We start from the raw sequence: 26,537 nt of genomic DNA, 5'->3' as shown, positions 1-26,537 counted from the left end.
GCAGATCATACTTGTTTTGATTCGTGCCTTCAACTATTCTAATTTTGAATGCAGTGCATATTCAAGTAAGAGCCTAGAAATTTGTTTAACCATTTTGCCAATTCTGATCCTATTTGCTGACATACTGTTATTTATATATACTCTTGTTTATTCCTTGTTACCGTTCCCATAGTGTTATCCTGCACTATTGCCTTGTTATTTCTTTTTTCTTTATCTTTCTAAATTTTCACACATTAAAACCCTCTCCTCCACTATTTAGTGTAAAGTCCTATCTATAGTCTTAGTTATTCAATTGATGAGGACATGGATCCCAGTATAATTCAAGTAAAGCTAACAGAATAAAACAGCTTCCCTTTCCTAAGTCTCGGTGCCCATGAATTGAAACCCATTTCTCCCACACCAATCTTTGAGCAACACCTTCAACCTTTAAATTTAATTGGACCTTTTCCAATTTTCTCGTGGCTCACATAATAACCCAGAGAACTTCTGTAGTTCTACTTTCTAATTTAGCCCCTAGCCGCTCATGTTCCCTCAGAAGAACTTCCATCTTAATTATATCTATGTCAACAGTACATGGACCACAATTGTTGGACCTTCTCATCCCATGCCAAGTTTCTTTCCAGCCCCAAGAAGTCCTTAGCCTTGGAACTGAACAGGCAACATCGGCTATGGGCAGACAATCTCTCTTAAAGACAGCAGAATCTGCTTTCATAAGTACAGTGTTAAACGTCACTGCATTCCTTTTTACCTCTGTACTGGAATGCTCTCTGCATAATAATGCTGCAATATGCTTGCTCAGTCTCCGTGCGTCCCTTATGCTTAACCACATAGGCTGCACAAACCTTGCACCTGTCGGGCAAGTTTAGGGCTCCTCTAGTCCTGCTTTCTGGGTCCCCATATCGAATTCACTCATAGTGACACCTTCTTATTCCTGACCATATCTGACGTCCTTGATCTAAGCAGAGTGACTGCATCTTAGAATAAAATGTCCGGATAGCCACCACCTTCTCCCTCCATACAGCATTGCAGTATGCAAAACTCAGACCCCAAACTATCAATTCTGAACCACAATTCCTTGAATTTCAAATATTTCATGACAGATGTGGTCATTGTAGACCACACTAGCATTCATTAAGTACTACAGCTGCAGCATATCAATTGCCTGCATCTGTGTTATGTATTTTTTATTTCGCGTTTTGAGTTTTGATATCACTATTTGTAGTTTGCTTTTTAGTCAATCTTGTTTAATCTATTAAACTTGTATTCTTCAGACTTCTACTGTTACTTAGTCATCTAAACTACTTTAGCTCTTATTTTCAGTTATTTTTATCATAAAGTATCCCCATCTCTCTGAATCATCACACCACAAATTCCACTGCATTCTGGTGAAATCGACATTTGTGTGTAGTCGCGCTGCTGCAATATTCTTATTAATTCACTTGCTGCTTTACTTTCCTGATTTTAAAAAAAATTACTTTCCTTATTCTTTGATTTAAATCAACGTCCAAGTTTAAAGAGGGGGAGAAAGCACAAATCTACCTGAAGCGTTGGTAAACTGAACGTGCTGGTTCATTTGGCAACTGCTTGACAAATTCCTATAGCTTTACCAATGATTTACATTAATGGTGAATGGAAAAGGGCAAGGTTACTAGTTCGTACCTAAACATAAATTGACACTTGAGTCTACGACTTTGAAATTCAGGTGGTTTTGAAATATTGTACTAGCGGCACTTTAAAGAAAAGGTTAAAAAAGATGATAAAATAAGTATCAAGCAAAAAGTCACATGTCCACATCATCCCTTGTTACCTGCTTTTAATGGCAGTATCAAAACAGCAGTGTAAAATAGCATAAATCTTGTTAGTGTGCTAAAGCATAAGCATCAAACTCTTATTACATAAAATACCATCTGGGTTAATTTAACTCCGGATAACAGCACGTTTTATACGTTTGTGATGCATAAGTTAGAAGGACAGAGATAGCCCCGAATGAATTTTATGGAAGTGAAGGATGTGTTAACATCAATCGAGCACAATCTTGTAACAAGGTTTAAAAATGAAGATGCTACATTCTACCTGCTTTCTTATATGCTTCAGAAACTGGACAGTATGTAAAGATCTTCAGGAGAAAATAGAGGCCTTTTGAAATATGGATGCAAAGATGTATACAGAAGTTCCCCATACAGCCCATTTGACAAATGAGGAGATACTTGAATTTTCCAAGAGCCAGAAGAACTATAAACAGTAATAGTCAGAAAAACAAATAGCAGTATCTTGCCTATTTGATCAGAGCTGAAATGGAAATATGTGTCTGATATGTTTAGGTGTCTACATTCACCTAATCTTCCACACTAAAACCTTCACTTAATATTTGAAAATGAGCTTTGCAGTTGCATGTTAATTTATTCACTTTGCATTCAAGAACAGGAAGCAGACCTGCTTAGTCTTAGCTTGTAAGTGCTAAAATTAGTGAGTTTTATAGCGTGTCTTGTTTTTGGCTAGCGCACTGGCAATCAAGTCCTGCTGTTCTAGAGTCATCTCAAAAGTTAAAGATCTTATCAAAGCATACAAAAGTGCCCAGTTTACCTGTCCATGTTGACAGAAAACACCAATCGAGTTTCTGTACTTAGCAGGAATTACTATTTATTAAAGCAAATAAATTCTAGCTACAAGTATACAACTGTGAACTGTTAGCATATAACGCTGCTGATTAAAACTGTAAGCCCTTTATAGTTTTTTCCTCCATTTCTCCCCTCCATCTCAATCAAAAGAAAAATATACATGTTTATAGAAACATATACAGGAAAAAATACATTGGTGTTATGGGTAATAGGAAAAGCTGAGAGGTTAGTTCAATGGTCCCTGACACCACAATTAGCTGAGATGATTCTTTTGGCTTGCCAGGACTTGCTGCTCCTTAATCTCTCTTCTCCAGGTACTGTCTCTTGACTGCAGGAAACACAGAAGGACTGATTCACAACTTTATAAAGTCTCTGACTTCCTGGTTAAAAGCAAATGTTTACCTCAACTGGTGAGGAAACTATAAAATGGCTTTCTTCAGGCTTTAGGTATCAATTTATTGCAGGGACAAGGACCCCTGCGCACCCTACCTTGCCACTTACTGAAGGTCCGAAGGCTCTGGTTATATCACGTAGACTGACTCTGCTCAGCTACCTGAGAGCCATATCGTTGGGCAGAAAATTTTTGTCATTTTTTGTGGTGGATTGAATCTGCAGACACTGGAGTCGGGGAAAATCTTTACTGGAGAATGGCAGTGGGTTGAGAAGCCAGGCTGTTTCAGTTAAGATCGGTTCTGTATTCTCATGCATGACTAAACTGGAAAAGGGTGCCTGTTGTGCAGGCAGTTCTACTAGCTTCACTATAATAATGTCCAAGAATTCCTTGATGTGGCATGGTGCAGGAGTTTTAATGTCCTTGGGGACAGAGTTCTAACACAGTTTCAGAGGAAGTATAAAACAGTTCTGGTTGGCAGTCTGATAAAGATGCTGTCTGCTAAAGCAAGAACATCTAACCTTTGAGACGTGGTTTCACTGAACTGTAAGTTGGACTGTGTTTGACTTTTCTGTTCTAGTTTATCTTCTAGAATGGAATGGCAATTAGAAGTTGGCAGGGCGGTCCAACATGTTTATCTTGCAGCACTCTTTTTTGTGACAATGCTGTAATTAAAACAAGGTAGACTTTGTCCCTCAAGGCATAAAGACAATGATTTCATTCTGTACCTCGAGTGAAGTGCTGCAGGTGCTAAACATATGTGGGCCACATTTCCTACTTCTCTGCTGATTACAGGCAGGTCACAGGTTTGGCCCCTGCCTCATCACGTAGAAACCCTCAGTGGAATTTTCATATTACATGTTTTGAATATGGAAAGGTTTTTCATTAAAATAGTTTTGAAGTGAAATTTGTGCAACTAGCACACACACTTATTTGCTGTTAGCATTTGCTTCTGAGAACAAATAACATACATGTAAAAATATTGAGGCACGACAACTGAAATGAAGGAAGAGTTCTGATATCGTTTAGTAATGTTAATGGGTTTTTTAAAGCAATTGTAAACTGTGAAAGATTTGTAGCAACAAAATAAGCCAAATTATGCTGATCAACTAGCGTTCTCAATCAGATCCACTGATGTCAAGCCGGTGTTGTTCTCTGAACACTGCTTTCTGCTGGCTGACTGTCACCTACAGGATGACCAGCGGGACGGCAAAGGAACGTGGAAGCAGAATGTGAAACTGTTGACCCTAGAATACTGAGTTTCCAGCAAACTGATGGAAAACAGTCAAGGGGAACATCAAGAGGTTCTTTTTGTCGTAATCTCATGATTGACGCCTATCAAGTTACATGTTTACTTTTGCCCATTTTTGTCTTGCTCTCGTACAGTTGTAAACATGACTTCAATATTGGATACCATTGTGCAAAGATACCTTTGCCCTCATTTGTTGTAATAAATGATTTTTGCTACAAGCTAACATTAAAGAAACGCTCTTGAGTGGAAATCATACCTCATATGGAAACAGGTTATAGAAAAGTAACCAAATAGTCCACAAAAGGCTAGGAGGTGAATTCAAGTCTGTACCCGGCAAGAAAACAAATTAAAAATGTATTCATGAATAATGAAGAATTAGTTTATGATGTTGAAGAAACTTCTTGCAAGTAGTTATTTTTAACTCGAGAAGAAAGCATCTTCATAGCAATCTGTTTTCCCCCGATAGATCATGAAGCTGGAAATTGAAGAAATTGCAGCTCCAAGATCATTTGTCTTCTTGTGGTGTGGTTCTGGGGATGGTCTCGACCTTGGAAGAGTGGTAAGTTGTAAAGCAACAGCAATCTGTAGCAGAAAGATCCTTCATTTACTGAATAGTCTATTCATATGATAAATATGTCTGGTTTACTGCTGACCAATTGTTTGCCATCAATGGATGGAGTGTATTGAGTCTTGAGCTGAGTGCACAATTTGCCCTGATCTATCTAGTATGCTGTTCTTTGTCTAACATTTTCATCAACAAATTTTTTTAATCAAGATAGCAGGAACATATTATTCTGCATTTTCAATTAATTTTTATATATTAAAAACAATCGTCTTCTGCCAATTTTTTTCCATCAAGATAGTTCATATCTAGTAAACTTTATTAATAAATAGCAGCAATACATCCTCTTCAGTGGACAGAATTCCTTTTCTGAAAATCTGCTATTAATACTGCAAGGAATAACATTCCACTATTCAAACATTTGTTAGAAGTTTGCACATTTTAATTATTAGCCCTAAGGACTCCTTCCTTTCGTAAACCCTGATGCATGTTTTGCAATTGTTAACATTTTTTGAACTGCTTTTAATAAGAATTTTCATTAATATTTTTATATAGTTTGAAGTTTTTAAGCGAGTTTTTTCTTTTTCCCAGATCATTTTCATTACTCTAATTTCAATATAATGAAAGTATATACTTGTATTTTGAATATAACTGCTTTTTGTTATTGCGGTGACTATATGATGCAATTGACAATAAATCTTATCAACATTATAGCTAAATTAATTATTGAAAGGTGTCTTATTTTGTTAAACTGGCAAGTTCCTGAGTTTAAAAAAAAAAATCAAAATGTACTCAAGTATGTAGTTTACAATTATCAGCCCTGATTTTAGAGATTTTATATTTTTATGCATAATTCACATTTTATTGATTCTAGTGCCTACGCAAGTGGGGTTTCAGGCGTTGTGAAGATATTTGTTGGATCAAAACCAATAAGAATAATCCTGGAAAAACGAAAACCCTGGACCCAAAGGCAGTCTTCCAACGAACAAAGGCAAGTGTCTTGTCTGACTTGGGAGCAAGCCCAAACTGTTTCATTGAGTTTGCTCAGAACCCATGCAGTCATACAAAAAAAAACACCTGTTTTTTCTTCTGTTGTTCAATTGAATTTCATTGAAAATTGCAGTTCAGAATGGGTAACTAATTCCTCACCAATTCCTATAGCCTTTGGTGTGAGATAATATAGAAGGCACTGTTCACTTTCCTAATTTGCGCTATGAAGCTCTATTATAGCTTTGTGAATAGAGTTATTCACTTGTGCCATTGTGCTAACTGAAATGCAAAGTGGGAAGGATGGAAAAGGCCTTGAAAGTGACTATCCAGTATCGAATAAAAGAGGGTCAGTAAAATTCAAACATGTTCCTCAACATTTGCCTCATGCTGTAGCTTAATAACACCTCGTGTAATACCTCTGAACTTCAATTAAAGAAAAATTCAGCACAATTAAAGTTCAACTACTTGCTATAAAATTATACTTTTTTTAAACAATCTGACCCTGCATGAATCCTACTACTAAGTGGTGGTGCATTGCAAGAACTAGATTTCATTCTGTAAAAATTGTTTAGTTGTAAAATGTCTTTTCTGTTCTTTTTTTAAAACAAAAAAATCTCATGCAGTTTTCTAACTAAGAAACGGTGCATGACTATTGGTTTTGGATTGTGAACTTATAATCGCAGTTTCCTTCATGAATAGCTATTGATTTCAGCTGGGGTTTTGCTAGTGAAGAATAGAAAAGTTTAGTTGGGGGGGGTTAGGAACATGTCATTGCTTATAACCATCACAAGGAGCATAGGAAAAAGACCCAGGATAATAAAAGTTGGCTGCCAGTTGGTTCTAATGTTATTATATGCTGACAAGAAACCGATTTTGGATAAAATCAAGCTTCAAACTGATTGTAAGGGCAAAAAATTTTAGAACAGAAAAAAATCAACCTGATTGTGGTATGGCAGAAAGTTTTTCTGTTCGGGAAAACCACCAACAAATCTTTACTTGTAAGTAAGATATTGTTAATCGTCAGCATAGTTCACTAGATTTCAATGAAACCAAAAGATCAACTAATGGAACACAAATGAAAGTCTAGTTGAAAGTGTTCACTGCAGTGTGCTGATGGATCAAAAATATATTTAAATAATCAAAGCAGTTTTTCTGCTTTTGGTACATGATATTAGATTTGTTAGATATTAACATCAGTTTACTTAGCATAATAAACGGATTCTTTACTGGTGTATTCATAGAATTCAATAGTTTTAACTTTGGTTTGGAATATATAACCTGCATAAAAGTAGTTTGCTGCTTTAGTTAACATGTTTGTGAAAAGCATATCTCATTGCAGAAACTGTTTTCTGTGTCTAGATGACTGCTAATTATTATTAAAATCAGTGCTTTAATTCATTCTAATGCAGAACTTTTCATGATCAGTTCTTACAACACACTGACCAGATTCTCCAGAATTGACAACAGTGAATTACTTAGCATGAAGCACTGATGCGCAGCAGCCTCCAGAGGAAGCCGTGACTTGTGTACATGCGCTATTTATGCTGGAAGATTAAACTTCCAGTTGCAAAACTTCCCCTGCTTGGACTGCTACTTTGTTTTCCAGCTTTCTGATTCCACTGTCATAGAAAATAAAGAAATCTGGACTTATTACCATATGCTCACTTTGGTTTGTACACTGATTTTCTTAGGCTTTACCCTTCTTCTGAAGAGTTCTACTAAAGAACATGACTGTTCAATAAATTAGCTGGCATGTCAAAGCACAGTGCCAGTTGCAGCAATGTTCAACTCCACCACTGCCCTGGCACCCTCAAATCCACCCCCTACCCCTGCCAACTGTGGTCAGTGAGGGAAGTTTGGTGTCAAAGGTGATGACCGTATTGAAACAATGTACGTCAATGAACTGAAGACAGGACTTGAGCGAAATGTTTTCAGTTTGTGAAGAAAAATGGTGTGGCTTTGCGGTTACGTTGCGACTTATTTGTTGCTAGAGGTGGAATAAAGTTGTAAAAACTCCAAGGTCAAATGATAAGTCAGCAGCAGGTGCACCCTCTCCAGTGTTGACTAGAAGATCAGGGACTATGTATTCCGTAATTAATAAAATAATAAAATTGCTGCATTCCATGTCTATTCATACTGACATGGAAGGCAAGGTCAAGACTTGATTTGAATGTTTTAGATGGACTTGCTTTGCTTTCTCAGGAATAAATTATGTTTAGTCATACACAGCCTTGCTTGTGAGCTGTTTGGCATACAGCTTTGAATTTTAGGCACCATACTCCAGGAATAGAATAGAATAGGCGTTATTGTCATGTGCACTCATATGAGTGCAGTAAAAAGTTTGTAATGTCACCTCTTTGGTGCGATTTTAGGTACAGGGGACCTAGGTACAGATACTTTAACTGTTGTTACAGAATTGAAAGAGTTTTTTAAAAAAAAGTTTAGCATTGCAATACAAAGTTTTAAAAAGTACTCAACTTACTCAAAGTCCAGAATAAGAATTAAAAGTATCTTTAAAAGTACTTAAATTATAGTCTTTTTTCAGAGTCTGTGCCCGCCGGCCTTCAGAGCACGAGGCCTTGCTACCTCCCACTGCCGGCCTCTGGCCTGGACTCACCTCTGGACTCATCTCCCAGGCTGGCTTGGGCTCGGACTGCCTCCCGCTCCGGGCTACAGTCCTCGACTCATCTCCGGGATCATCTCCCATGTCAGCCCGGGCTCTGTCTGTTCCCACTCTGGGTTCCGGCTGCGACTCCCTCACGGGACTTGCCTCCCGTGCTAGTATGGTCTCCAACTTGTCTCTTGCAAAAGGCTGGACTCCGACACGCCTCCATTCTCCATTCTGTCTGGGTAGGGTAGTTTATGAAGTTAAAAGTTGGGGCAGGGCATGATGGAAGAAAAACTGCAGAAAAGAAGGAAAAAAAAGAAAGGAAAAGGAACTGGTGAAGCAGAGGAGCTCTGGCTGGAGTGTCCTACTGTGCTGCCATATTGAAAATCCAGGAAAGATATATTGGCTGAAGTTGTAATATAGATTCATTATGTTACTACTTGTACCCAAGTTTTGAACCTAGGTACCTTCATATCCAAGATGGCACCATATGTGGCAACATTATATACTTTTCACTGTACTCTTGTACTTGAGTACAAGTGACAATAAAGCCATAATCAAATCAAATCAAACCAAACAGAATGGACTGTATACCTCTGATGTACTTGCATTTCTAAGATCCTAGAAATGTTGGTTTTTACAAACTTTAATGGATGAGACATATGTCTATTATGAAATATTTTATTTGTGGAGACAGACAGCCATTTTGACAACAAAATTCAATGCACCCAAAACCCATATGCAGCATTGTTTCAGTATAAACCCACTAATATATTTCATTGGCAAATGTCTAACTTCTAATGTATTGAGAATTTTATTTTTCAGGAACACTGCCTGATGGGTATCAGAGGAACAGTACGTAGAAGTACAGATGGTGATTTTATTCATGCAAATGTGGACATTGATCTGATTATTACAGAAGAGCCAGAGATTGGAAACCTTGAAAAGCCAGTGGAAATATTTCATATTATCGAACACTTCTGTCTGGGACGAAGAAGGTTGCATATTTTTGGAAGGGATAGCACAATAAGACCAGGTGTGGACTTTGTTAAAATTTCTTTTGAAGGCAAAATATTTGTACTGAAATATCGAGCACATTCTGCTGCTTTATATAGTTTTTAAAATAGTTGGTGAAAAAACTGTTGCATTCAAAGATTATTTTTCCTGGGTATCTGTAAGGGCTCATTCAGTAACTTAGAACCAAACAGATCAGAGAAGTTCCAGATTCAGGGTCTGGTGTGTTCTGTATGGTTGATCTCCACTGGGGCAGCAATTTTGATCTTGCGTTTTACCTGATCATGAGGTTAAAAATGAACTAACTTCTCAGTCATCCAGCAGCAGTGCTTGAAGTGCAAGTACTTTAATCTAATTTGACCTTGAATTAAACTTATTTCCTATTCATAATTCTGATAATGTTAAAGGATTGGTGTTAAATGCTGCCCAATAAGATTTGCAATAATTGAAGCTGTTGCAAAGTTTGTAGATATTACCTGTTAAGTAGATGGAGGGGTTGGAAATTAGAAAGCTAAAGAGCGAATTCTATTTGTATCTCACTTTTCTTGATTGCTGAATGTCTCAAAGCACTTTACAACTAATTAAGTATTTTTTAAAGTGTAGTTGCTTTTGCTGTGTAGGAAACACAGCAGCCAATATGCACTCAACAACCTCCCTCAAACAACAGTGTAACAGATAATCTGTACTTGTGATGTTAAGTAAGGGATAAATGTTGGACAGAAATACATTTTTTTTCAAAACTCATCCCCATAAAACAATCCATTGATTCTGGTATCAATCTAGTTAATCTCCTCTAAACCACTTCCAATGCATTCGTAATCTTTTTAAATAAGTAGGTGAAGCTGCAAAATATATTTGAGATGTGGGCTCATCAATTTCCTATATTAACATATGGTATTCTTTCTTTTATGTTGAATTCTTCCCACAATCAAGATAACATCCCATTTGCCGCCTTAATTATTTGCCATTCTTGTGTACCAACTTTTTGAACTGGTGCACTGGAACAACAAGATCTGTCTGCATCTTGGAATTCCAGTCGTTCTCCATTTAAGTAATGCTCTGCCATTTTATTCTTCCTGTGAGCAACTTTACCTATTTTTCCATGCAATGCTCCATTTGCAAGATTTTTGTCCACTCACTCAACCTGTCTATTAGGACAATCATAGTATTGCTGATAGCACTCCAGTGCCTTTTGATTAAGCATATTTTAATCTGAGAAGCCAATATACTCCTTTAATCTGCCAAACTAGCAGCAAGATAAATTGTCCCTTTTCTTTTAAAGTGTTTGCTTTATAAATTTAACATAACTTCTAGGGTTGTTCCAGTGAATCATTTTATTTTAGGGTACCTTTCTAAGCATGGTAAATTTTTATCAGAACTGCGTTGGGCAGTCTTAACTCTGGGCTAACAAGTCTTTTGTCTAACTTCATGCTATTAAATTTTGTAATTTAGGATCTGGAATTGTGTGCTGTTTCTGTAGCAATTAGTTTTGCATATCTCAGTAAAGATCAGAGACAGAGAGGACTAAGGAAGGGTCACCGGGCCCAAAACGTTAACTCTGATTTTTTTTCTTCACTGATGCTGCCAGACCTGCTGAGCTTTTCCAGCAACTTTTTTGTTTTTGTTACAGAGAGGACTTTATTGTGTTGAATGTTGATGTTACCTCAAAAACTCTGGATTGTTATCAATTTGTTACCTTGTCTCAAAGTTGTGTCCATACCTTTAAAGATCAATTAACTAGATATTTTCTCATTCCTGGACATTTTAAAACACTATTTTTATTTGACTTTGGTATTTATAATTGATTCAAACTTAACTTTTTTTGCATTTTTGGGATAAGTTTGCATTTACTTCAATTTTTCTCTTATTTTTCTCCCTTGTTTTTAGGATGGCTGACTGTGGGTCCTAGTCTTACAAACAGTAACTTTAATGCTGAAGTCTATAGCTCATACTTCACCGGTACTAATGTGCACCTGACTGGTTGTACAGAGGAAATTGAGAGACTTCGCCCCAAGTCACCACCTCCGAAATCTAAATCTGATAGGGGAGGTGGAGCCTCTAGAGGTGGAGGAAGAGGTGGACCTTCGGCTGCACGTGGAGATAGAGGAAGAGAAAGAAACAGAGGAAATTTCAGAGGAGAAAGAGGGGGATTCCGAGGACGCGGAGGTGCCCATAGAGGATTTGCTCGGTGATGGCAGTAGCCGAAAGGGGATTCAATTGAAATGACAATGGAAGCAGGATTTCAGAATCACAGTCTGAATTAATTACTGCTCTCCAATTTTTTCTTTTAACTACTTGATATATGCTATTTAACCAGGGAGTAATACCTCCATAAGAACAAAACTTACACAGGTAATGTGTACACAAGCAATGGTTTGTGCACGTTCGTCGTGAAAAATATATTGTAATGCTCAAAGTACGATATAGCTTACTTTAAATCTGATGCAGTAATTTAGATTGTTTTCCAATTTGAAACTCATTGCAAAGTCTTTTAAAGCTGTAAAATGTCAAACAACCTTAAAGTCCAGAAGTTAAAGATAATGTTTTGAGTTAATTGTTTTGAAACTATTTGTATTTTGCCCTTGTCTGTTTGGCTTGATCTTATTAGATGACGTAACTGTAGTGTCGGTTTCCCAGCCAGTTGGTGCAGCTCCTGTCAGACCTGTTGTAATTGATTATCTATGGTCAAGTAACAAACACTGTCAGCTTCAATCTGATCAGGTTGGAGGCAAGACCATGTCCCCAATCTTCTCCGTTCTATTCAAAGATGTCAAAATTATTGTAACCCTTTACCTTAACAATATGTCAGAAAAATTAAGATCACGTTATAAAAGCTGTAGTCGGCTCTCAACAGATTTTGAATACTGCCCTGCAGGGCTCAGATGAGATGCATGATATTGAGAAGTTTGTGCCTTGCGGTGTAATGCTCTCACTTTCAGAGCATCAACTTATAAACAGACTTAAAAATTCAAGCATTGTTAAATTTCATATACAGTCCATTAAAGAAACAAACAAAAGTAGAATATTCTATTTGTTTCAGATCATAAACTTCTAACTCTGTTGCATTTTCCATTACAATTTGTTGTTAACTGTTTCATGGTAATATCTTTCATTGAAAATGATCCCAAAGTACAAGGTCTAGAAAGAAATTGCAGGATGAGTTAAACTCTGATAGTGACAAATTAGAACCCAATTGATCATTATAGAGCAGTTGATAAAAAAGCAAATTACTGAGTGAAAAATCTTTAAATGAGTAACACATAACCACATAACTTTTGAGGCCATTTGGCTCAGTAATTTATCAAATTCAATTAATTTTGCTTCCTAAGTAAATCATTCTGACAGCCACAAGTTTGTATAAATCTGTTAAAGCATTTTAGTATCGATCGAGCTTTTTATTTTAGATACAAAGGTCTTACCTTTTTGAATATTTTTAAAAAAAGAACTAAGTGAAAATGAATATTTTCAAGAACTGTCAAGTTAAAACTGAGCAATCTATTTGATGTCTTCAAATTTTGTGGAGCAATGACACCAAGTCTGTATGAGGTTCCCCCTTATATCCCATCTGATCAATCAGGCTATTTTGGTATCTGTGACTCTTTAGTCAAGAATAAAATAAAATAAATTTCATGTGCTTTAATTTAGTTAATGTTTTGTGTATTGTGGAATTGTTAGCTTTGTTATTTAAATTTGATTGTTGAAAGATACTTGAAACATTGTATTTACTTTCAGTACAGAATGAATTTATGGCATATCAGTTTTAAATGCAGGCTGTGAATATGCAGTTTGTGATGAGCTGCTATTCCATGTACTCTAACCAGATCAATTGTTTACTACACTGCCAAGTTACAGATTTTTTTTTGAAGTGTTCAAGTATTTGATTGACAGTTTTGTTCCGTGATCTTACAGGTGACAAATACCTAGTGCATGTTTTTAAAAACTAAATAAATTTTTTTTAAAAATTTGAGGTAGTTTCCTACAGAATTCTCTGGCTTTGTTCCAGATACCATAATATCTGAAGAAATTGACTACAATACTCTTTTGAAATGTCCATTGAAAAAATATTTTCAGCCAGTTAATCTTGATGTGTTAATGTTAATGCTTTTATTCATATATCCACCCAACAATGGCCAGCTAAATAGAAAACTGACTCAAACACACCATCCCTTTAAATAATTTTGGCATCGTACAGCTAGTGACCCATCTCCATTAAGTTCATTATGTGTGCATTTTCCAATCTCTTGCCGCTGATCATCAGTTTCACCTTCTGAATATTGCATTGGAAAATGTAGATTCCACCAATATCTGCCTTTAATTTTCAATCGCATCTCATTGAATTTAAGGTCTTAAATTGGAAATTCCTATCACAACTGTAGCTACATTGTCTAGTGAATAGAGAATGTTAAGACCATAAGATATAGAACAGGAGTAGGCTGTTTGGTTCCTGAAGCCTACTCTGCCATTCAGTAGAATCATGGTTGATATGACATTCCTTACGTCCACTTTCCTGCCTTTTCCCCGTAAGTTTTGATTGCCCAACTGATCAAGAATCTACCTATCTCAGCCTTGAATATACACAAGGTCTCTGCCCCACAAAGGCAAGAAGTTCCAAAGACAACCTCCTCATCTTAGTCTTAAAGTGACACCCCTTTATTCTGTGACTGTGCCCACTGGTCCCAGACTCTCCCATGAGGGGAAACATCCTCTCAGCATTTACTCTGTCAAGCCTCTTAAGAATCCTGTATGTTTCAATGAGATCACCTCTCATTCTTCTAAACTCCAGTGAGAAGAGTCTCAAACTGTTTAATCTTTGCTCACAAAGAAATCCATCCATACTGGGGATTATCCTAGTCAATCTTCTCTGAACTGCCTCCAATGAAATTTAAAAAGGGACCAAAACTGCTGTCAGTCCTCCAGATGTGGCATCATCATCATCATCATAAAACCCCACAGTGTGGAAACAGGCCATTCAGCTCAACAAGTCCACTGGGGCAACATGGTGGTTCAGTGGTTAACATGGCTGCCTAACAGCACCAGGGACCCAGGTTCGAGTCCAGCCTCGGGTGCCTGTCTGTGTGGAGTTTGCATGTTCTCACTATGTCTGTACGGGTTTCCTCTGGGTGCTCCGGTTTCCTCCCACAGTCTAAAGATGTGCAGGTTAGGTGGATTGGCTATGCTAAGTTGCCCATAGTGTCTAGGGTGGGAAATGCAGGGAGGGGATAGGAGGTGGGTGTGGATCGGATGCTCTTTGGAGGGTCTGTGTGACTCGATGGGCCAAATGGCCTGCTTCCACGCTGTAGAGATTCTGTAATTCTCATGAGCACCTTGTACAGTTGTCTTAAGATTTCCCTACTCCTGTACTCTACCACCCTTGACATCAGGCCCACCATTCCATTAGCCTTCCTGATTACATATTGTACCTGTGTGCTAACTTTGTGCTTCATGCACAAGTACTCCCAAGTCCGATTTTGTTGCAGCTTTCTGCAGTTTCTCTCTATTTAAATAATATTCTATTCTTTTGTACTCCTTTCCAAAATGAACAGCTTCTCTCTTTCTCACATTATACATGAAGCAGAAAGTGGGCATAACTGGGGCATTTTCAAGTTGACATTGAATAGTGGATCATTGCTGGGATGTCAGCTGCTTACTATTTGCTTCAGATGAAGTGAGAGAACTAGGTATCTAAGTTTGTTGGTGATGCAAAGAAAGATGGTAATGTGGACAGGGTGCAAGTAGGCAATGATATGGTAGATTAAGGATTATGTTATACTCTATGTACTTAGCAGTTTTAGATACCAAAGGCACAGAAAATGAAGACTCATCCACCTGTTCTGCTCTGCTCCTAAAGGTTGTGGGTGACCTATTCCTGAAGAGAGACAGAAAATGTGTAGTGATTGTGTAGTACTGGATTTGGGTAATGTGTCTGTAACAGCTGAGTAGATGGCGTTCTGTGGAAACAACATTGTTGATTGAGGCTGGTGTCACTGGCATGTGTGAGGTTGGAATGGACTATCTGAATGTCAAACCAGAGTGTTCAGGACTATACTGGCTGTTGTGTATTGAGTAGCTTGAGAGGATTGTGGTTCAATGCTTATGAAATCCTTTGAAGATGTATTTACCATCTTGACCACCCAGGTAAAGTCATGGCTGCCAGGTTGTGTGCGCTGTACCCCTCAAATTTACCTCCTTGGCCACCTGCTGCTATTGCCTCCAAAGAGCACTCCTTGAAGGTCTTTTAGATTCCTGTCAAAGCTGCATTTCTTAGCTTCCTTTCAACTCCAAGACTCAAACCTCCTTCCAATCTGTGTTTAACCAATTTATTAGATTTTAAAGAAGTAACATGCTGTAGTAAAGGAGAGCCAGTGGATGTACTGTACCTGAATTTCCAGAAGGCTCTTTATAAAATGTCACATCAAAGATTACTTGAGAAAATAAAAGCTCATGGTGTAGGGGATAACGTATTGGCATGGATAAAAGATTGGCTGACCAGCAGAAAAACAGTCTGCGTAGATCGGTCTTTGTCTGATTGGCAGGATGTGGTGAGTGGAGTCCCAGAGGGATCTGTTTTGGACCCTCCACCTACAATTTACATCCGTGACTTCAATAAGCAGAGCAAAAGCATGATAGTTAAGTTTGCAACCAACACAAAGGAAGGTATTGTGAACATGAGTTTGCAGGAGGATACTGATAGGTGAGTGTGTGAATAAAAAAAAAAAAATCTGGCAGGAGTGCAACGTAGGAAAATATATTCAATTTTTAAAAATTACATAATTAAAGAGAATGCAGACATTCAAGGTGTAGAGAGATCTAGGTATTCTGATGCATGGTGCACAATATGATAGTATGCAGGTACAGCATGTAATCAATACAACTAATGTGATGCTATCCTTTTATGAGGAATTCATCAGAAAAATGAGGTTGTAATTTGAAATTGGTGAGACCGTTTCCTGAATATTATGCACAATTTTGATCTTACTTCAAGAATGTTGTATATGCATTGGAAGTGGTTTAGATGACGTTGTCTAGATTGACTTTGGAGACAATAAGGATTGCAGATGCTGGAAGCCAGAGTCCATAGGTGTGAGGCTGGAAAAACACAGGTCAGGCAGCATCCGAAGAGCAGATAAGTCAATGTTTCAGGCCAAAACTCTTTGTCAGGACTGACATGGCTGTGGTATCAAGATTGCTTCAGAATGTGGTTGAAGAGCTTCAGGGCGGAGGGGACAATATGGTGGGGGGTGGGGGGGCAGCGGGGGGAGGTTGCAGTGGGAGAGAGAATCACTGAGCTGTCTTAGTGGGGAGGTGGGAACTTTATGGTGGGCATCCTTAGATGAGACTTCACTATGTTGGTTTTCCAGTTCTGGCAAAGGGCTTCAGCCCGAAACGTTAACTTACCTGCTCCTTGGATGCTGTCTGAACTGCTGTACCTTTCCAGCCTCTCACTTATAGATTTTGTCTAGATTGATATTTGGAATATTTGGTTTGTCTCATGAAGATGGGTTGAACAGATTGGGAATTATTTCCACTGACATTGAGCAAGGAGTGTGGGCTGGCATGGTGGCACAGTGGTTAGCACTGCTGCCTCACAGCGCCAGGGACCCGGGTTCGATTCCAGCCTCGGGCGACTGTCTGTGTGGAGTTTTCACATTCTCCCCGTGTCTGTGTGGGTTTCCTCCGGGTGCTCTGGTTTCCTCCCACAATCCAAAGATGTGCAGGTTAGGTTGATTGCCCTCATCCTATTCATTCACGGGGTGAGGGCATCACTGGCCAGGCTGTATTTATTGCCCATCCCTAATTGCCCAGAGAGCAGTTACAAGTCAACCCCATTGTTGTGGGTCTAGAGTCACATGTAGGCCAGACCAGGTGAAGGATTGCAGTTTCCTTCCCTAAAGGGCACTCGTGAACCAGATGGTTTTTCCCCCTAACAAATCAGCAATGGATTCCTAGCCATCGTTAGATTCTTAATTCCAGATATTTACTGAATTCAATTTCCACCATCTGCCGTGGTGAGATTTGAACCTGGGTCCCCAGAACATTACCTGGGTCTCTGGATTAACGGTCCAGTGATAATACCACTCTCCCATCAACATAGTTGACACTATTATTGTTGAACACCCCAGTGATTTGTCCACATATCCGCTGCTCTGTTTCCAGCTGACTGTTTAGGAGCCTATAATACACTCCCAGCAGTGTGAGTGCCCCTCTTTGTTTGATTCCTAATCTGTATCCAAAAGGCCCTTATTTGAATGGCAGAGTAGACTTGAGTATTTGAATTGTCTACTTTGCTCCTACTTTTGTATATATGCATGGTCTTTTGCTTTCAGAACTATCTTGAACAGTGTTCCACTGAAGTGTGCTCTATTATAAACTTAATAGGTCCCTTTATTTATTCGTTCATGTAGTGTGGAAAGTGGGCATCACTGGCTCAGCCTGCATATATTGTCCATCCTTCACTGCCATTGACAAGGTAGCCATGGGCTTCTTCCTTCAACTAAATGGTGTAAATGCACTGACAGTCCTGTAAGGGAGCAAGTTCCAGGATTTTGACCCAGCGATAGAAAAAAAGGCAATGTTGTATCAAATCAGGATGGTGTGTAGGTTAAAGAGGATCTTGCAGATGGTGCTATTCCTATATCTATTGAGCTTGCCCTTTTAGTTTGGAGACGTTGCAGATTTGGAAGCTGCTATGGAATGACATTTGGTGAATTGTTGCAGTGCAGCTTCTAGATGTGTCTGTCATGGAAAGTGTGAACATTAGAAGTGTTAGATGCCAATCAAATGGGTTTTTTTTTGTCATCGATGGTAACAAGCTTATTGAATGCTTATTAGATTGCATCATCCAGGCAAGTGGAGAGAATTCCATCATACCCCTGACTTGTGTCTTGTAGATGATAGACCAGATTTGAGGATTCAAAAAATGAGTTATTCACTGCAGTATTCCTAGCCTCTGACCTGCTCTTGTAGCCGTGGTATTTCCATGGTATTAGTACACATGTGGCATGACATTTCTTGCCACTTATCAGTTCAAGCCTGAATATTGTTCAAGAATTGCTGCATTTGGATATAGACTGCTTCAACATCTTACCATTTGTTAATGCCAGTTCCTGATTTTAAAATTTATTCACATACCACAGAAATTTCAATGTATTCAACCAGATAACTGTTTGTCTTCCATCACAAAGTATAAGAATTTATTGATCGGGGTGAATCTGCACAAATCCCTTGCTTTCAGTGACTCAAATTTGCCTTTATTCTGGCACTAATATGGATACCAATTGACACCATGGTCATTTTAACATTACTAAATGTGAAGGAGCCTAATAGTTTTGAATAAGTTGTCTTAGACGTCATTAATTTACAGAAATGAGAAACATTCTTTGCCCATTTTTTTTCTATGGAAAACAGTGAAGAGAAAGAGGATGAATCCCATGCAGTGATGGTATAGTATGTCATATTTGGAGCTTGCAAGAAACAAAAAGGTTTAGGGAAACAGTGACACGCAACATAGTTGTTAAAATAGAAGCAATCATCAAGAAATTAGAATCTCAAGTTGAGAGATCTTTATCTTGAATAGACTGAGTTTTTTTAAAAAGAAGTAAAACATGAATTATTCTTCTGTTCTCCTGTTTTCAATGTTCAATCATAGCCCCAATTCACTTTTTAAAAAAACAAATCCTATACCTTTTCCACCAGTATTAATACAGGAATCATTGTTCACTAGACAGTAAACAATTTATGCTTGTCCCAGTAACGTTTATCCAGCCAATAAGATAGATTAGGCCGTAACAAGAAACTACCTGTCGCAATATTAATTTCACATTTTTTCCCCCACTGTGACTAGTTTTTCAATGCTTAACTAAGCTTTCATTTTTTTATGCAATCTTTAGAAAAATTTCAGATGTTATGAAAAATAAGGCTAAAAAAGAAGTCACGATGAACCCGGTAGCCACATTGTATGGATGAAGAGATTTAAAGCAATAAAAGGAAAGCATTGTATAGGCTGAAAAGCCAGTTTATAGAGTGGATCTCGAATAATTTTTAACAAATCTGCATTAGGAACTGAACTTTCAGCTTTAACTTAATGTATTTATGGAGTTTGCTGATTGTGGCTTTGAAAGTAAATAAGGCTGGAAAAATAAGATCACCCTGTTCACCCTCAAAGCCACACGTGAAAACTTTCGTCCATCTGGAAACATATTTTGACATTGCATCAATAATTTATGATCTTTGCTGCATTCAAATACAGCATTGAACTTTTGCCTGCTGTGAAATTATTTATCATTACAAACTTGTTGAAGAAACAAAATTATTTTTCAGAACGCTAAATATTTGTGTTATTCTATTTCAGAGACTGGTTACTGCGTACTTATTTTACAGTCATTACATGTTACAACGTCTTCAAAAATTACAGTAACTATTTTGAAAGCAGCTTTGTTTTGGCTTTAAACACTTACTTGCTCAGAAGCAGTGCAGGTTACAGGAAGCATTATCCAGGGTCAGCAACCTTTCTGAATTTCTCTGGTGTCTATTTGCAAACCATGAATTTGTGCCCTTTGAAATTTGTTAATGGTTTAAGAACATAAGGAGTAATATGTTTTTGTGCTCCATTGGTCACGGCAGACTCATCAAACAATCAAGCCAATCAACCATAGTGCATTTGTCTTCCACTGGACAATTCACACTTAATATGGATTTAGCCTGACTGGTGTGTCCTTGTGAAATAGCTTTAATGTCAAGTAAATGTCAAAGAATGGAAGGCTGTAAAATATCTCCCTACATCCTTAAGTTAGTCATGCTAAAGTTCCAGGATATCATGTATACTGATTTACCTGTCTGTCTACATTAGGCAATTCCAGGGTCTGAAGAAATTGGAATGATTGTTTCACTTTGGGTCTGTCTATATCAAAAACATTCAATGCCTTTTATGGTGAGAAAATAAGAAGGCAAAGCAGGAAAAATTTTGCTGCCTTCAAGATATGTGCAAAATGTACCCCAGGAAAAAAAACCTCCATCTTGTGCGCGTAAACTAGTTGTTTCTCAGTATTCATTGTTAGGGTGTTTGCAGCCAAAGAAGACTAGCTGCTTTACATAACAGTGTGGAGCTGGAGGAGCACAGCAGGCCAGGCAGCATCAGAGGAGCAGGCGAGCTGACGTTTCGGGTCGGGTCTGAAGAAGGGTCCCGACCCGGAACGTCAACTTTCCTGCTCCTCCAGCTCCACACTGTGTTATCTCCGACTCCAGCATCGGCAATTCTTACTATCTCTAGCTGCTTTACATGACTGCAATGTTTAAGGTGAGACAGAAAAGACCTAAAAGGGAGCTAAGGGGCTGCCGGGTTCATCATGACATTTTCGTGCAGAGTGTGGTGCATGTATGGAACGAGCTGCCAGAGGAGATGGTGGAAATGGGTACAATTACAGCTCGTAAGAGGCATCTGGATGGGTATATGAATAGGAGGGGTTTAGAGGGATATGGGCTAAATACTGGCAAATGGGATGAGATCAATTTAGAATATGTGATCGGCATGGACGAGTTGGACAAAGGGTTTGTTTCTGAGCTGTATAACTCTGTGACTCTTTGATTGTAACATGTTTCCTCCAGAAATTACAATTTAGCCCAATTTTTAGTTAATTAAAATTCTTAGCTTCTAAATGGCTGCTGCCTTCTCTAAAATGCTCAGTGAAAACAGGAAGAATAAAGGCAAATTTTGAAAACTTCTTTTGAAGTATAAAATTTGTGTAATGTTAAAACATAAAAAGGCAGAGAAAATATGGAAGGGAAACAATGACAACACTACTGGAACAAGAGCGCAACCCCAGTGAAACCATCTCCAAGGACAACATGCTCAAACTATTGGACCTATGCCTCACTACCCACTTCACTTTCAACGGCCAAACATATGAGCAAATCAACGGGACACCCATGGGATCACCTATCTCCAGACTCATAGCAGAAGCAGTGATACAAAACTAGAAAGGACTGCCCTTCCACAAATCCAACAAAACTGTGGATACGCCACGTAGACGACACCTTTGTCATCATTAAACAGACCAAATTAGAGGAGACACACAAACTAATAAACAACACCCTCACCGGAATATAATTCACCAAAGTGGAGGAGAAGAACAAACGGCTCCCATTCTTAGACGTCATGATAGAGCGCAAGACAAGTGGGCAACTGCAAACGAAAGTACACCGAAAAGCCACACACACAGACCAGGTACTGAACTTCAACAGTAACCATCCCAGCACACACAAACGAAGCTGCGTGCAAACACCATTTAACAGGGCAATAACACACTGCAGCAACACGGAACTATGCCAAGAGGAAGAAGAATACCTCTTCCAGGTTTTCAAGGATAATGGATATCCAAAGAACTGAGTCAAAAGATGCCTACACGAACAGCATCAGAAAGATACTACATGCCCCGACACACTCATCACACTACCCTACGTCAGGACACGTCGGAACTCACAAGACTCGTACGACTGCTGGGCATCAGAGTGGTGCACAAGCCCACGTCAACCCTACGATAACTGCTCACCCGAACTAAAGACCCACTCCCCACCATGGACAGGACCAATGTCATCTACAAGATCCCCTGCAGAGACTGTGAGAAACACTACATCGGACAAACAGGAGGGAAACTAACAACAAGAGTACATGAACACCAACTGGCTACAAAAAGAGACGACCAATACTCTCTCATCATCTCGATCCACATGGACAAGGAGAACCACCACTTCGACTGGGACAACACCAAGATCCTGGAACAGGCTTGGCTGGGACAGGCTAGGCAGAGACAGGCACAATAATTCCTAGAAGCATGGCGCTCTACAAAGCATGCTATTAATAAATACATTGAACTCGACCCCATACACACTCCACTACGAAGGAAAACCGGAAGTGAGGCAATCCATCTCAACGGACCCCAGAGTTTAAAAACTAGGTGGGAAAACACACCGACGCTTCATCAGAGGCTGCACTGAGGATGTTACCCAGCAAGGTAACGAAACGTCTGCGAAACAAGAAAGCAGCTTGGCGAGACAGCCAACCTCAACACCCACAACCCGAGCTACAAATGAGCTACAAATCTACTCCAAAACCTTAAAAATATGAAAGTAGATAGAACAGCTATGACTAAAACAGGTCAGGTAGGGTTGACACTGGACAAGCAGTATTTGCAATTTTTTATTGACACAAAATAGTACTTCATATATTTAATTTCCTGTTTTGATATTATTGCTTCATAAGTAGCCCCTGATGTATGAGTACTTGGAACTGTAATACTGAAATATTACAGTAATCAAACAGAGAAAACAAAAGTCAGTCCAGAGAGACATGTGGTTCCTTAAAACCAGCACAATCTAAGTTTAAAAAAAAAAATTCACTAAAGCATTGTTAGAGCCTGGCTTTTGTTTTCTACAAATGAGATTGAATGGAAAATTCTAGAGGTGAAACTTGCCTTCTGCAGTGATGCAAGGCAAACCATAATATATCATCAGCTGATCTTACCCACAACTGATTTTACTTTCATTATCACCCATTTTCTACTGAATATCATAAATCCCCCGAGTTAGGGAAGCTGAGGACACAATTAATTCCAGTTAATAATTGAATATGTATTTCATGCATTTTCCAACGATTGTATCAATTGATACCTTGGTACAAAATATCAGAGTTAAATTCAAAGTATTTTGTCAATCTGTTGTGTTCTGTCCCAGAGCAGCTCTGAACTCAAGTCCCCCAGAGATGAAGTTATTGAGCCATTTACTCAGCACAATTAGATGAGGTTGTTATCTTCCTGAGTTTCTAACTTTGTAATGCCTTCTGCTAGTTCAGCTACAATATAAGCAAAAAAACTTCATTCACTGGTGTTCGCACACAAACACAACCAGTCTGACTCAGTGTGGACACTGTCATTTTCCCCACAATCTTATTAAATAGAAATTTAAACCATGTGTCCACTCCTCCCCACAAATTCAGGCTTAATAGACTATTTAAAACATTCATCTGCCTACCATCTCCCCTCAAAGTCTCAACATCACAGGTTGAGCCTGCTCAGTGCCTTTCCATCTCTTCCTAACCTAATTGTCAGTATTTCTGGTCGAGGGTGATGGGTGAATGCTCAGTGCTTGGACTCAAGCCACTCCTTGAGATGGTTGATGCAAAGTCCATCTCATCCTCCCACTTATTATAATGCTCAGGTAAGCCTTGCCTTGAAGTTTTGAATTACATCAGAACCTCTTATATTTTCTGAGGACCCCTCAGGTTTTTGAATGAGATGCAACATGGCAGCTTGTCAGCTTGATGACTGTACCTCAATTTGACAATCTCTTATCAACACCTTTGTCCAGGTATTAACGGGGATAGTACCTTTGCTCCATGCTGGCAATTATACAATTGGGACTTTTGGTCTCTTTGTGTTTCCACTCTTTGCCTTATTCAGTTTTGAGGTGATGTTGGATCTGACGCTTATGCCTTAGCAAAGGAAGCTGACGGTTTAGCGGTCTATCTATTAGCACTGCTGTTGGTGAACTACATTCCTTAAGAGAGCCAGCCTGAAATGAGATAAGGCTGAATACACATTGTTATTTTTTGTCATAAGCATCTTGATAGTTTGTATTTCACTCTCCACTTCTTCTTAGCTTGCAAATGAATGGTAATAACATAAAAACATAGAAAATTCATTATGTTAATGAATAATCACCCAATGTCATAAAACGTTGGAGCAGAAATTAGTAATTTAGCCCATCAAGTCTGCTGTACCATTTAATGACATCGTGCCTGATCTTATAATCCTCAACTCCACTTTCCTGCTTTCTCCCCATGTCCCTTGATCCCCTCACTGATTAAAAATCTGTCTGTCTCAGCCTTGAATGTACTTGATGCACCCCGAGAGCCCTTTATGGTGTAGGATTCCTTAGATTTATTACCTTCTGAGAGAAGAAATTTCTTCTCATCTCCATCTTAAATGTACAATCCCTTTCACACAAAGAACTCAATATTCTTCACTGAATCGTCTGAAATGTTAATTTACAAACAGCCTACCATTTCATTCAGAATACTACATTTGGAAATATATCTGTTGATGGCCCAACTATAACATGTCAAAATAAACTATCTAATCTGGCTTTTAAAATATCACTGCATCATACTGACTGTTGTGCATTTGTTTTGCGTGTCACTGATCCCAAATGACAACCATGGAGTTTTTGGAAAATGTCTTCTCTCAGAGCTCAAGGGGTCAGGAGTGTGTTATTGAAGATTAGTAGGTCATCATTTACTTTCAGGAGTTTCTGGTGATGATATTGTTTTAGCACTTCATTGCAAGGCTGACACGCTTCTAGTATGGTCCAACTTGAATATATTCTGCATCTCGCAATTGGGTTGCCCTAATCTCTGAATTTGTTCTCTGATATTATCGAAGAATATGTTTCAGCTTCCAAGATGAGCATTAGGTCTTGCTTTGCAACCTGGTCAACTGTTGGTATTAACAGAGTGCCTGCTCTATTGAAGATTTGTCAGAGTGGCACTTTCGCAATTTCTTTAGAGATTACGAGAGTGACTAGAGGCTTATAGTCCATCTGAACTGCAAATGAATTAGATAGAAAAATTTGCAGACTCATGTGGCACTAATGCTTCCTATTTGATGGCTGCATAACATTTCTCTGTCTATCAAGGATCTAAAGGCATAACAATCTTGTTTCTTTATGCTATTTTCCCACGTTTGTGGAAGTACAGCCCTGAGCCGTATAGACAATATGTCTGTTGCTATGTTGTTGGTAGTTTGAGATCATGGTGTACAAACACTTCAGAAGAGATGAGCATTTTAAGCCCCTCGAATGCTTTTTTGTTCTGCATACCAGCCCAGTACCATTGTTAACCTTTCCCCAGTAGGTAGCATAAAGACTCTTTTTGATTTCGGATACATTTAGGATGAATTTTCCCAGTGGGTTGATCACGCCTAAAAATCTTTCTATGTCAGTAATGATTTGGATTGTTGAAATTCTTCAATTGCCTTGGTCTTTTGTGATTCTACTTTTATCCCTTGCTACAGTAATACAATGGCAGTGTAATTTAACTCTGATTAGTGTGAGGTGATGCATTTTGGAAGAAGTAACAAGACAATGAAGTAATCCATGAATGGGAGGACACTTGGAAGCTCAGAGGATCAAAGGGATCTTGGGGTATTTGTCCACAAATCCCCAAAGGTGACAGGGCAGGTTAGTAGGGTAGTTAACAAGGCACGTAGGTCACTTGCCTTTATAAGTTGAAGCATAGATTATAAGAGCAAGAGTTCATGTTGGACTTTGGTTCGGTCACAGCTCGAGTGCTGTGTGCAGTTTTGGTCACTGCATAATGGGAAGGATGTGATTGCACTGGAGAGGGTGCAAAGGAGAATCACAAGGATGTTGCCAGGAATGGAGTTTACCTTTGAAGGGAGGCTGGATAAGCTTGTATTATTTTTTTTGGAGCTGACAAGGTTGAAGGGGGACCTGATAGAGGCATATAAGATGATGAGGGGCATGGACAGGGTGAATAGAAAGCAGCTGTTCCCCTTAGTTGAAGAGTAAATAAGAATGTGGGGGTGTGGGGGAGGCACTGCATTTAAGGGGAAAGACAGGACGTTTTAGAGGGGACATGAGGGAATTTTCTTTTTACCTAGATGGTGGTGGGAATTTGGAATGCACTGCCTGGGAGGGTAGTTGAGGCAGAAAACGGGGCGGCACAGTGGCTCAGTGGTTAGCACTGCTGCCTCACAGCGCCAGGGACCTGGGTTCAATTCCACCCTCGGGCAACTGTCTGTGTGGAGTTTGCACATGTTCCCCATGTCTGCGTGGGTTTCCTCTGGGTGATCTAGTTTCCTTCCACAGTCCAAAGATGTGCAGGCTAGGTGGATTGGCCATGCTAAATTGCCCATAGTGTTCAGGGATGTGTAGATTAGGTGGGTTATAGGGGGATGGGTCTGGGTGGGATGTTCTGAGGGTCAGTGTGGACTTGTTGGGCCGAAGAGCCTGCTTCCACACTATGGGGACTCTATATTTAAAAAAAAACCTCACAACCTTTAAAAAGCACTTGGATGAGCACTTGGAATGTC

General features: G+C 38.9%; 1 protein-coding gene across 2 annotated transcripts in view; it reads left to right on the top strand.

The window, feature by feature from the left end:
• The window catches only part of mettl14 (methyltransferase 14, N6-adenosine-methyltransferase subun), a 96,086-nt gene extending 83,628 nt beyond the window's left edge, over window positions 1-12,458 (top strand). For both annotated transcript variants that reach the window (XM_020527252.2, XM_020527253.2), the window contains 4 exons: window positions 4,728-4,820; window positions 5,698-5,814; window positions 9,247-9,457; window positions 11,323-12,458. In XM_020527252.2, the coding sequence (XP_020382841.1) occupies window positions 4,728-4,820; window positions 5,698-5,814; window positions 9,247-9,457; window positions 11,323-11,627 (726 nt within the window). In that variant the 3' untranslated portion in view covers window positions 11,628-12,458. The remainder of the gene's footprint in view (window positions 1-4,727; window positions 4,821-5,697; window positions 5,815-9,246; window positions 9,458-11,322) is intronic.
• Window positions 12,459-26,537: the final 14,079 nt, after the last annotated feature.

Source organism: Rhincodon typus, chromosome 1 (genome assembly GCF_021869965.1).
Source record: "Rhincodon typus isolate 14 chromosome 1, sRhiTyp1.1, whole genome shotgun sequence".
Taxonomy (NCBI): domain Eukaryota; kingdom Metazoa; phylum Chordata; class Chondrichthyes; order Orectolobiformes; family Rhincodontidae; genus Rhincodon; species Rhincodon typus.
This window is presented reverse-complemented; position numbering and strand designations above follow the sequence as displayed.